Here is a 13,060-nt window from a genome sequence, read left to right as displayed (position 1 = left end):
GAAAGTAGCCTTGTTGCCCAACAAATGTTTAAAGGAGAAACGGAGAAAGCAGTCCCATCTACAAGCAGGAAGGCTCTTGACAGACCTGAAGTGTGCCGTTAGCTCCACATGAGAACGCAACACCTGATGGCAGGACGTGCACTTCACTTGGAACGGGATTTCTTTGCACAAGGAGATCAGAAGATTCTTTGCATAGGTTGGGAATGGCAAAGGTTGTGGTTGTGTTGCTTTATCTGCAACGGAATGCACAGAGTTATTGTATCACTGAGTCAGAAAGGACCAGACATTATTCACTTCCAAAAAGGAAGGCCACCCACATGCTGGTGTCCCCCTCCTCCAACGTAGACACGAGTGCAGCACCAGAGAAGAGTGGCGCACAGCAAGCATGGCCCGGTGGCATCTAGGCCACATCACACTAGAGCAGTGATGCTCCACCAGTCCTAACCATCTGCAGACCAGAGTTGGGAATCCAACAACATAGATTCTAGATGGCCACAGGTTGCCCATCTCTTGACTTAAGGGTTTGTTGCAACCTGTTGTCCATTTCCAGTCAGTCAACATACAAAACTTATTTTGAGGAACAACTAGGTGGCACAAGGAGAAGAATCAAAGGTTACAAATGCTTCAAGTAAGAGAATCATGTCAACGATGCACCAAGACCAGGCAGTTAAGAATGAGTTAACAAACATCACTTGGTTCCTGAGAAATGTCACACACTCAAGAGTCAAATCTGAGCATTTTAAAGAAGTTTTCCAAGAGTGGTGTTTTTGGTCCTACTATGTTTAGACTGGTCAGGACAGGAGTGCAGGGACAGTTTTTTAAAGCTGCTTAGTTACTTTGCACTTGTTTCAAAATTTATTAGCTGCCAGGAAGAAGGGCAAAACTAATATACTTTGATATAACATGAGAAACCAAATTACAGAAAGGCACCCATCATATGGCTGTACCCAGAAATATCCTAAATTTTAAGCAGCACCGTATATATTTTATGGACCTTGCATAATAGAGGGAACAATACCCTAAACCTCAGCCACGTTATAGAGGACAGTCATTGCTCTGGAAAAAAATCCTTCCCTGGCAACATTCTCAATATATATATATATTTCCTTGTTTTATCAGACTAGCAAAAGTAGCTAAATCAAATTGTGCTGTTCTATATATTAGCTGCAGGTTCTTTTCTGTCCAACATAAGCCACATTATGTTTTACATTTTAATTATCTTACATGAGCAAACAGGAAATTGTTTATAACCTTGAAAGTCTGATCTGACCTGCCAAATCTTTTTACTTGAAATATTCAGGAAGGATAAAACCCATCTTAGCGTACAGAGTCTGGGAAGAATTTGCATCGGTGGCAATGCACAAGGAAGTGGAGAATGAAGGCATTCTAGAAAGAAGATTCAGCATACTTGGCATGGAGCTAAGGACACTTCCTTAAAGTAACATTATCATCTTGATCAGTGATGTAAATTTCAATGTATTTTACCACATTCCCCCTCAAATCATGCAGTATCCAGTCATTTCAGATGGAAAAATATATAAATTTCAAAAGAGACATACCACTGAGTTTAAAAGCCTGGGAGAAGTGATTCTTTTCAGACATATGCTGCAGACACTCATCTCTCATGCTAAAAAGGAGAAAGCAACATGGACATGCAAAGCACTGAATATGCTGAGGAGGGTATTTCTTTTCATGGCCATCACCTTCACTTGCCTTGAGCGGGTGGGAAGAAACAAAACAATAACTCATTTTTAGATAAACGGAGAACATTTGTTTTCCAACATTATGAAGAACATTTTCTATAAGATGCTATGGAAATTTGCTCTTAAAACTAAAAGCACATCTCAAAATGTATCAACTAATACCTGCTTCATTTATGAGCCACAACCACCTACAAGCAGCAGACTATTTTTTTTCTGGATTTGGGAAATTATCAAAAGCCAAACCTGAGCAGAAAAATCCCTGCAAAGATTCGTATATGAGTTTATGAAATGGGACTCTTCTGAGGGGAGATATTTTTTTCCTGCTACTTTTGTGAAAACATGCATTTTCTTAAATTCTTGCCTTAGAAGAAACGTGCTCATTATATAGCTGAGATGTTGGGAATCTTCTGTTGCAGACTATGCAGGCAAATGCATCAGCTGGACATCCATGTAGTGTAATTGATGGATCGCATGGAGAATGATCAAACCTAAAGAAATAAATTTGCATGATTAAATAATACATATGAACAATAAGAAAACCTTTAGAGGTTTCCCATTACAACAACAGGTTTAGAAAAAAAAACCTGCTTACTAAAACATATGTGAAGTCTGAATATACTTGCAAAAAGTGAACGTTTCCTGGCATCTAGAGGCATAAAATTTCTGCAGAGCAACTATCAGTGCACTGCACATTTGAGACTACCTGTAAGATACCGTGTCCCATGTTCAGGCAATCTAGCAACCTATTTCCTGATCAAACTAAAAAACTCGTACCTCTGAAGGTGGCCCAGGAGAAGATGCCTGTTGTCAAATTTTCTGTAGCAATGCATTATTGGGCATAAAATTGATTTACTGTCAGATTGTATTTGGTCTGATCTCTGAGGTAATGCTCTCCTTCCAGAGTTTACAGTGCCTGGCTTGAGACCTAAAACGTGAAACAAAATTACTTAATACATCATGTAGTTGATGCTCAGACAGGTTAGAAAATAGATCACACTGCTGTAACGTCACACCGCTTCTTTTGTTTAAAACGCATGAGACTGACTACACTGCCCTTGCTAAATCTTTCCCTCGTTTTTCATCCAGCACAAAACTCGACTCGTGAATATGTGAACCTCTAGGAAAGGAAAGAACAGAACACAGCAACACACCCATTCCTGACACTGGGCTAACAGGAGGCCTGCCACCACAATCCAAGTGAATCTGCTAGCACGGATGAATGAGGTGAGCAGTGGCTGAGTGGTTCACGTAAGATGTGGCTATGGATGCCTCATGGTGACATCCTGGAGCGCCCAGTCACAGCAAGTAATTCTGCATTCCTAGGTTGGCTTGTTCCACATGATGGAACTTACCAGAGCTAAGACAGACTAAGGTGGGTAGGCAGGACTACACAGGGAAGAGGCTCTGAAGAACAAGCCTGCCAAATGCATGCGCACGCACGCACGCACGCACACACACACACACACCTCAGCCCTGCTGCTAATTATTCTTTAGCTGCAGGCACAGTGAGTGGAGCTTGGGCTCCTCATCTGCAGTGCTTTGCACATCCAGAAAGTGCTATGTAAGCATTTAGCTGCCCCAGGCTCTTCTAGGAGGAAAGATAGGACATACTTCTTAATATATCAAATGTACTAAGCTACAGCATCTCCTTACAGCAGTGATGGGGAACTTGCAACTCTCCAGTTGTTGGGCAACAACTTCCGCTAGTCCCAGCCAAAATAGGCAACGGTCAGGGAGACGATGGGAGCTGCAGTCTAGCAACAGCTAGAGAGCCAAAACTTCCCCATCACTGTATGGAGCAAAAGGATGAAGCTCAAACACCTCCCATGCTTCTCCTGTGAAGGCTACCCGTACCTTGCTTACTCCTCTACATGTGTCTGAAAGGGAGAAGCGATTGACTGTAACTAAGGTAGAACTATTCACCCGGAAGAACTGTGCATCCCTCTGAATGGTGAAACGACAGTACCAATACATTACCTGGCATTTTCAGCCACTGGTTCACGCACTGCCTTGCTGCTTCTGTGTCACTATGTCCCTGGATAAATTCCAGCTCTTGCAGTCCGTGAGCATGTTGCAAATCCAGTTTTTCCTAATGGTACCAGCAGCCAGAAGACAGCGTGTGCAATTAGCTGCACTGATTTACCGCCAATACGTAAAGCATATATACACATACAAGCTCAAACCATTCGCTGTACTGACTGGCAGCGGCTCTCCAGAGTTTCAGACAAGGTGCCTCTCTCAGCCCCACCCAGAGATGCCCAAGACTGTATCTGGCACTTTCTGCATGGAAAGCAGATCCACCACTGAACTACAGCTTTGCCAGTTCCTCAACAAGGTACCATATTTTCCCGTGTATAACACACCCCCATGTATAAGACAACCCCTATTTTGGGGGGACTCCAAATTAAGAAATGGGGGGGGATTGCCCACAGTTGTTGAGCTTTTTTTGGGGGGTTGTGATAATCGCTCACCCACCTAACCAACGCTGCCAGCCACATGTGTCGACGAAGCCAACAACTGTCTACCCCCTCGCTGCCAACAGCCGCCAATTGCCCGCCATATTGATGCAGTGGCAGCCAATCAACAGCAGCCCTTGACGCAGCCACCAATCACCCTCCCAATCACCGCTTACATCTCCTGCTCGCGGCTGCAATCAAACGCTCGTCCCCCCTCTGCACTATCCATGTATAAAACAACCCCCAATTTGGAACATTTTTAAAAAATAAATAAAAACAAAAACAAAACAGCATCTTATACACAGAAAACTATGGTATATGTTTTGTACTCCTTGAATGCTCTTTTTATAACAATCTTAGAACCAACTACATCCACCCATTGTTAAGATCAGAGAAGGGAAGGCCGTCTCTTGCAAAGACCTGTTCACTTTTGTCTGATGTAAAGAAGTATATATCCTTCATTTCTTACTAAGGCTCTACAAACTCATGTAACAAAATCTGAAGGAGGGCATGGGAAATAATTTGTCCTCTAAGGTTGGGGAGTATTATTATTATTATTATTATTATTATTATTATTATTATTATTAGTGTAATGGCTGTTTGCTAAAACACAGTAAACTAAATTGAACTGAACTGAACTACTTCTTTGGTCCAGGCTTAAAATTACAGTTTGACCTCTGCAGTTATTCGTGAGATGAGTAGTTTTACGTATTATAACTACTATCTCTTTGCAGAATCCCCAATAGCCTGTGCTGGCTGAATTTCAATTGTTAGAGAGGGGTCAACACTTGTTTGCCAGAACCTGACCCTAGAACAAGGAGTCATTTGGAAAAGGCTACCTTAACAGGCTAAGAAGCCTGCATGCTATATTTAACACAATGATTAACAGCAAAAAACATGGACAGATTTACCCGAGGCAAATGGATAGTGTCATATATTCCTAAGCATGCCAACTTCCCATCTTTAAAGCCTCAGGCTTCATAGGTGGAGGAAATGCTGGAAAACAGGGCCACAAGGTCCACCCTCATTAGCGCTTTCTGCCACAGCCATCACGACCGCACATGAACCATAGCACGTGGTCATTAAAATAATAAAAAAGAGTAACTGATCCATGTGTCTATAAAGTTTCAGAAAGAGTAGAGCACTGAGGGAAATGTGGAAGAGCACAACCTGGCAATGTACTACATAAACAAATGTACAGTAGTTCCTGAGAGGCTGAACTCATGGGAAGCACTAATGAGTACCGGTGGACACAATGTTCTAGACTGGACACAATGGCAGCATGAAACCAGGTTCAAGGATTAATGAGGGAGGGTGGCTCACCAAGATATTTTGGAACCAGAAGAGAAAAATCTAGCTTGAAACATTACCCAACATAGGCCATTTAATCTTTTTAAAAAAACAAACAAGCTCTGCTTTGGAAATAACAGCTGAAGCCAAACAGTGGTTTGAAATCTAGATGATAATCCCTCATTGTTTTTTGTAAAAATAAAAATCATACCTTGAAAGCTTTATTTTTCTCTTCTTTCAGTTGTTTCTCTACCTCTACATGGCGTGCCAAGCGGTCAAGTGTGGAAGCAACCTTTTCCTTCTGATAATCAACGTAGTCTTTGCGTTTTGTATTTGCCTACAAATGAAGAGAAGTTCTCCCATATTACCATCTGCCAGAAACTGCCAGACAATTCAATAGCAACATCTTTTCATCCACTACAAAAGGCTGGGGGTGGGGGCAATAATTTCAGTCTGCCACCATTTGGAGCTTGGGAAAAAAGACTTGGGGGAAATGCATGCTTAAAAGCGTCTGAGGCTCAGAGGCATTTTCTAGACACCGGTCAAGAGAACTCTTCAAACATCTCAGTAAGAGGATGCATACTTTAAGACCATTGCTACACCATCTTCTAACGGACACAAAAATGGGTTCGGATATTATTTTTTAAAAAACAACTCTCATTACGCTATTTTTTAAAAAAAGTATTTATATGCTGTGTTCTGTACTGTTCACATGGCACCTGTCAGGGATACTGGTTTCTTCAACCTCTATACAAAGTGAGGTTTATACAAACTTAGGTTTAAGGTATCTATGCTTCTTTAACTTTCAGATGCCATTAATTAATTCACAATGCTTTCAAAAACCTCCTAGCAGCTGTTATAGTCGGTTTAGGTGTAAGATGGATGCAAACATTAAAGACAGTATGACAGTATTTAATTAAGACAGCTGATTTATTAAAGGATGTGTATGTGTATGTGCACATGCACACACACACACACACACACACACACAGAGTGAGAGATATTGGGATCTTAACAGTGTTTGTTGACAATTTCTGAAGATTCAACGAACACCTTTGCTGACATCAGCTTCTAATTAGAAGCCAAATTGAATAGAACCTCAAGCCGAATTGCCTAAACTTCCACCCCAGCCAAATGCTCTCACAACCCAGTACACTTACTGGGGACAATCCCTAAAACTCCTCTGGTTGTATTCTTGGCTGCTTGGACAGTTTAACCAACTATTAAAATCCACACGAGTCATGATCTTCTGGTAAGATCTTGCAGAGGACAGTCTTTTACACCAACTCAAGACACTGGCTCCCTTCCTCTGAAAGGTATTAATAACACACTGGGCATAAATATCCAGTTCCCTCCTCAGTTTTTCTTTAGTCAGAATAAATCTAGCTGATCCAGGCCCAGCCTAATAAATTCTCAAAGTGATCACCTGTCTCTCAGAAACTTACATCTGCCATCTGAAGGAAGCCCGCTGTTTTCCTTCAGCCCTTCTTTACTTGGGCTTCCCCAGCTTCTGAGGTTTTACTCCTAGGCAGATGACAACTTACCCTTACCTCACAAAAGCTGTTGCTTAATGCTTTGTTCCCTCAGATGTTGAGGATGTCATACTCAACTTAGTTGCTATGTGTCAGAAGGCTCATTGTCACAAGTATGATGCAATGTAAATTGCACAGCATTGTTAGGTGTTTGAGGGATGGGATGGGCCCGATTTAACAACAGCCACTAAGTGTACTTCACAACACCAGTTGCCAGTGACCCTGCTGGCATAGGTTAAGTACTTAATTAGACATCATGGTTGGGATTCAGCTAATGAGTCCTGTCAGTAGAAAGTATAGGCTTTCTACTCGCTCACCCCTAGTTGGTTCCAGGGGTCTGGAGAACCCCCAAACAATGTACTGGGGGGAGGGGAGAATAATTCTTTAGCAAAAGGTTGCCAAGTATAAAACATTCAGGAGGATAAAAACCCGTTCACAAGGGTTCCATACAAGCCATCAAAGACCCACATGGAATAAATGTATAAAAACAAAAAGCACAGAGAATGCAAGAATCTGCTCTTTGTTTCCTCAGGATCTGCAGCTTGAATTTAAATACTGTTTAAAAATTGGATACGATACAGACATATAAAATATTTGTAGTGGTGATAAAGGAACATTTTTTCCAAGCCTTCACTTCAAATCTTCTAAGTGGGCAGCTACCAGCATGAAAGTCTTTTTGGAGATGGCCCCCTGCTTACAGAATATCTTCCCAGATAACCTTACCTGACACCTACACTATGATCATTTATGCACCAGGTAGATTTCCCTGTTGTCTCAAGCCTTCTTATCGCAATGCTTCAGTTTTTCCATCAATTTTTTTTCCTTGCTGTGGTTTATGCTGGTTTTAATTGTTTCAGCTGTTGTGTTCCATTCTGATCATACATAGAGGGTTTTTTTGTGTTGTTAGGCTTTCTGCTTTTGTAAGTTATTTAGCTTTTAGTGTTTTTACTTCAATTTTTAGTTTGTGTTCTATTGCTTCTGTAAACTTCCCAGAGAATTGGTTAGATGTGCAGTGAGTATACAAATATAACAAGTAAAGAATAATAAAATCATCTCGGAGATCTTTTTATAGATAAAATAAGAATATATTTGAACCATATGTACTCCCCTTCAAGTGATACAAACTTAGACAGACAGAATGGAGTAATTCCAAAGAAAACTCTTGTCCAACAATTTTAAACGGCAGGGAACACTCACATTAGAAGAACTGCTACCGTCTTCGTCACCGCTGCTAAGTTCAATGCAGTCCAAGACTGGTCTCAACACAGCTTCCTATGAAAGAGAAAACACAGAACCATAGAATTATAAGGTGGAAGGGACCCAGAGGGTCATCTAGTCCAACCCACTGCAATGCAGGAATCTTGCCCACAGCTATCCCTGGATGGGCTTGAACCACCAACCTTCTGGTTAACAGCCAAACCCACTGAGGATGTGTTTACCTTTAACAGTGTTTCCCCCCCCCCCCGCCCTTCTACACATGTCTGCAAAAGTTACAAGATCTCGGAACACAACAAATTGATTGTCTATTCAGAAGCATTGCCTTTATCCGTATTATTATCATTCTTGTCCAGTTCAGATTATCATTTGTTGCCATACACAGTTGAATGGAGTCCAGCTCTAAAACAGACTGCCTACTAACAGACGGTGGCAAAACATCCAACAATCCAGTAAAGCTCTTCTGTTGATGGAAGCCCACCTTCAGAGAAGGACCCAGGCGACAAGTCCTTTATCTCTAGGAACTGCCAATTCAAAACAGGCAGTGGGGAAAACAAAAGAGGGAAGGAAGGAAGGAAGGGGGCAAATGACATTATTAATTATATGCCTTTACAGATAACCATTCACCCCAGGTGATCCATTACGTGATGGCTAGTGTTCAGCTAGTCAAACTGAAGTGTGTCAAACGGAACACAGAACAACATAACCAACACTTCCACCAACATTAACATTTTTTATTTGGGAAGGGGGGAGGCTGAACCACCAAGAGAGATAAGAGAAATTATTTTCATGTACTTGTTAGAATTCCTGCTCCGTAATTGCAGTCATGGGATTGTTGTCTATCACATGACGGTATATGTTTTGACTCCACAGAGTGGGACGTGACAGAGGCAGGATGTTTGTGTTACTGTGTTCCGTGAAGTGGGACTATTGTCCTTTGTTCTTTTTGCTGTCTGATGCTAGAGAGGGAGTAATCTTGCAGTGCTCTGTGTGTGTTTATATGTAAATAAAGTAGATTAGCCAAAATGCTGAGTTGCTGAGGTCTGTTATGCAAGTTACGCAGACTCTGCGGATTCTTAAGTGTGCCGATGTCTGTTGGCGTTAGTCGCTGTGATGTTCGGGCTGAAGAAAGCTTATGAAGCTCCCAAACAATCAACCAGGAGGGAGAGAACATGCCAATCGGGCATGTGTCTCGGCCAGGGTCCTACCCGAGTGTAGGCTGAACTCCTAACAGTAATGGTTCTCACCGGTAAGCCTTCCCACCGTGGCTTTTTACATGAAGAGCCAATTTGGTGTAACAGATCTGGACTATGACTGGGGAGACCCAGGTTAAAATTCCCACTTAATAACTAAGCTCCCCAGGTGATCTTAGACCAGTCACTATCTAAACCCTAGTGCATCTCACAAGGTTGCTACACAGATTTAAGTGGGGGAAAGCAAAATAAAAGCTTAAAATTAAAGTACTAACAGAAGGGAACTTTATAAATTGCTTAGCCTTTGTACAAGAAGGAACACATGCCACCCACTTTTTCAGAATTCCTCATGTTTTCCTAATGGAAAAAAACAATGCATATGGACATGGGTCACAAAAATAAATTTATCTGTATTTGGGCACTGAAGGAATCTGAATGCACTGCCACATAATTCAGGTTAACTATAAAAGGAGACACATGAAACAGATTTATAAGGACAGCTCATTTTTCCCCACATTCCTCGGATATGTGGACAGTGTGCTTAAAAAAAAAAAGTTTAGTTTCAAATCCTTTGAACTTTATTTTAAAGATTCACACCCTATCTATCAAATTATCTCCAAGACAATTCAGAACAGATAAAAGCCTTATATCACCATACCTAGCAGCCCTCTGGCCGGTGTTAAAGGCCAGCCTGTTCTTTGGTTTGCTTGTACTCTGCAGTCCCAGGCAACTGACAGTTGGAGCAGAGTGTTCTGCCTGGTAGGGAGGGGGCAAGCAAGTTCTCTGCTGCTTTGGCCAATGCCTGGGGCTACATTGGTTTCCCTCACAATAGCATTTTTCATGGAAGGTATCACAACACATTTTGATTTATTATTTTACATATTTACTAATTATAGACCACTTTTCAGACACAGATCTCCAGGATCAGGTTGGAGTAGCCAACAATGTACTCTCCAGATATTGTGGGCTGGAAACATTTGCATGGTCCCAATAAGCCATAGTTTGGCTTGCCTTGATGTGAAAACCAGGCCATTATCTCAACTGATTTGAGTTATGGATTTAACTGAATAACTTCTTCTGTCCACCTGACGTTTCTTTACACCATTTCCCTCTTCTCTCTATGAGTTCAATTGCCGCCAATATTCCTTATCTTCTTGTTGGGCATTTCAAGGGTTGAAAAAAAGTATTTTAATTTACAAGCTTAAACAATGCACATCCAAGGAGTTGCCTGTGTCTGTAGAAACCACTATCCGTTTAGTTTCCAAACTGATAGGCACTCAATTGCCCAAGTTTGCTATTAGAGGGAACTATGGTGTTGCTTATAGATTTAAAATATTGTTTACATGCAGGTTTTGTAACTAGGTTTGTAATGGCTTTTAGTCAAATACAATGAATGATTGATTGATACTGTTTACATACCCCAACAAACTCAACCTCATCTTCACTTTCCTCTTGTTCAGATGATGCATTCTCAGCTCTTTTAGAAGACACAAGACACTCCATTATCTGAAAAGGGAAGGGAAAGGAAAACACCTTTACATGTCAGCAATTTGCATAACGATGCAATAAATCAGACCCATCTCTTTGACACTTTATTATTAATAGTGACTGTAGAGTATCTCATATACATGATACTAAGAAACAGAGTACTAATAATTTATTAAAAGGTTTGATATCAATATTTTGCTTTGTATCAATAGCCTGTATTATGAGCAGATAACTAAAATAAAAAAATGTACCGTATTTTGCGCCCCATAGGACGCTCCAGCCCATAGGACGCACCTAGTTTTTTTTGGGGGGGGGGGGGGAATAAAGAAAAAAAAATTATTTCCCCCCCAGGTGCGGGGCTGGAAGAACCAGGTCGGGGAACAGTGGGAAGGCACGCTCTGCCTCCCCGCTGTCCCCCGAGCTTGTGGGGCTGGCGATGGGGAGAAGTGCGCTGATCCCGGGACTGCAGGCAGCTCTGCGCCGCCATCCGGAGTGGGGTGGGACTTAGCGCCCCGCTCCCGGTGGCCGCGCAGAGCTGCGCTGATCCCGGGACTGCAGGAAGCTCTGCGCCGCCAGCCGGAGTTGGGCGGGACTTAGCGCCCCGCTCCCGATGGCCGCGCAGAGCTGCGCTTATCCCAGGACTGCAGGCAGCTCTGCGCCGCCATCCGGAGCGGGGTGGGACTTCGCTCCCCGCTCCCGGTGGCCACGCAGAGCTGCGCTGATCCCAGGACTGCAGGCAGCTCTGCGCGGCCATCCGGAGCGGGGCGGGGCGGGACTCCCGAGGGTTGCGCAGAGCTTCCTGAAGCCTGCATTCGCCCCATAGGACGCACCCAGATTTCCCCTTCATTTTTGGAGGGGAAAAGTGCGTCCTATAGGGCGAAAAATACGGGGTGTGTGTGTGTGTATATATATATATATATATATACACACACACACACACGCACACACGAGAGAACTACACTAAGAAAACACTGCAAACATATTTTGGTTTTGAAGATTAATGGCGTATTTTGCAACATGTTCTTGAAAGAATAATAGTGTGTTAGTGGTGGATTTATTCTGCTTTGTTAGTTGCTCTGTGATGCTTCCCCAAAGCGTGAACATTATTTGTATTCAGGGGTGCTATAGTGCAGCTATTCTACAATTGGCTGGGGGAGAAGCTTGCTGGGAATCTGTTATCCACCTGAGATTCCTGGGGTCCTTAATTTACCCTCCCCTCCCAGTAACTTCAAAAGACAGTTACATGGCCAGAGATGTGAGTCAAGGGGCTCTTGCCCTGCAGCAAAAAGTTTTGGGCCCTAGGAGGCAGAGAAGTAACCCAGTATACTCCAGAAAAGGAATAATGGAAAGGAACTATCTTAAATTTTCAACATGGGGAAAAAGAAGTCAACAATTATCTGGATTGTTAACCAAATAAAATTAACTTTGTCGAATCTTAACACAAACTGGTTTATTTTAGTCAAATTCAGTTTTATTATTAAAGAACATGGAAAAACAAATTCTGAGACACTTAACATAATCTGAAAAATTTATTAAACACAATCGATAGAGGGGGGAAATGGTTACTTTCTTAATTGTATTCTATATTGCTCATGTTGGTGTCTAATATGGAAGGTTGCTCTTCTTCAAAATTTGAGTGTCATAAGAACTATAGGAGAGGATTATTATTTTTTTGGAAAAAGTATTCAATTATTCTGAATGAGCTGACCCATCCTGTCTACCATTAGAACCTGTTGCCAAATGGCTACCTGGGACAAGGAATGAAATATAGTCAACTACTTGCACAAACTAAAATAAACACAACTCTAAGGGAAATTTTTTATCTCACCCAACACAAATATTGGCCTCACCCTTTATCTACATTGATACTTCTGGGAAGGTTCCAACTGAATAGCCCTTATATGCCCCCCCAAAAAAGGTGGAAGACAAAATCCAACAGGTTGCAATTAATTTCCTTGACATGATTGGGAAAATCTCTGCTAGCTCTCTCTTAGATGAGTTAGGATTGGGTAGTAACTAATAATATACAAGCTTATGAATAAGCAGGCTTTCAAGCTGATAGCCATAAATGATCACTGCCTGCTTTTAAATCACCTTGTACAAAAAAATATACTGTAAATAGCTCTTAAACTTTGTATGTAACTTTCCTCAATCTCAGGTATGCCTTTGATATTATACCAATT

General features: G+C 41.9%; 1 protein-coding gene and 1 long non-coding RNA gene across 6 annotated transcripts in view; one reads left to right on the top strand and one right to left on the bottom strand.

Annotated features, from left to right (window-relative positions):
- ZNF451 (zinc finger protein 451) overlaps positions 1-13,060 on the bottom strand; it is a 54,643-nt gene that overhangs the window by 11,954 nt on the left and 29,629 nt on the right. For 4 of the 5 annotated variants that reach the window (XM_081187064.1, XM_081187063.1, XM_081187061.1 and 1 more), the window contains 8 exons: positions 10,809-10,895; positions 8,179-8,253; positions 5,661-5,786; positions 3,681-3,792; positions 2,478-2,628; positions 2,065-2,191; positions 1,560-1,713; positions 86-233 (listed from right to left, as the gene is read on the bottom strand). In XM_081187064.1, the coding sequence (XP_081043190.1) occupies positions 86-233; positions 1,560-1,713; positions 2,065-2,191; positions 2,478-2,628; positions 3,681-3,792; positions 5,661-5,786; positions 8,179-8,253; positions 10,809-10,892 (977 nt within the window). In that variant the 5' untranslated portion in view covers positions 10,893-10,895. Of the gene's footprint in view, positions 1-85; positions 234-1,559; positions 1,714-2,064; positions 2,192-2,477; positions 2,629-3,680; positions 3,793-5,660; positions 5,787-6,894; positions 7,010-8,178; positions 8,254-10,808; positions 10,896-13,060 lie in introns of those variants that run through there. The other variant, XM_081187062.1, reaches the window with a different exon arrangement.
- On the top strand, positions 10,053-10,991 carry LOC308583269. Its single transcript, XR_014006148.1, has 2 exons — positions 10,053-10,236; positions 10,850-10,991. It is a non-coding gene; the product is annotated as an uncharacterized lncRNA (long non-coding RNA).

Source organism: Podarcis bocagei (assembly GCF_964188305.1).
Source record: "Podarcis bocagei genome assembly, chromosome: 3".
NCBI classification, from domain to species: domain Eukaryota; kingdom Metazoa; phylum Chordata; class Lepidosauria; order Squamata; family Lacertidae; genus Podarcis; species Podarcis bocagei.
This window is presented reverse-complemented; position numbering and strand designations above follow the sequence as displayed.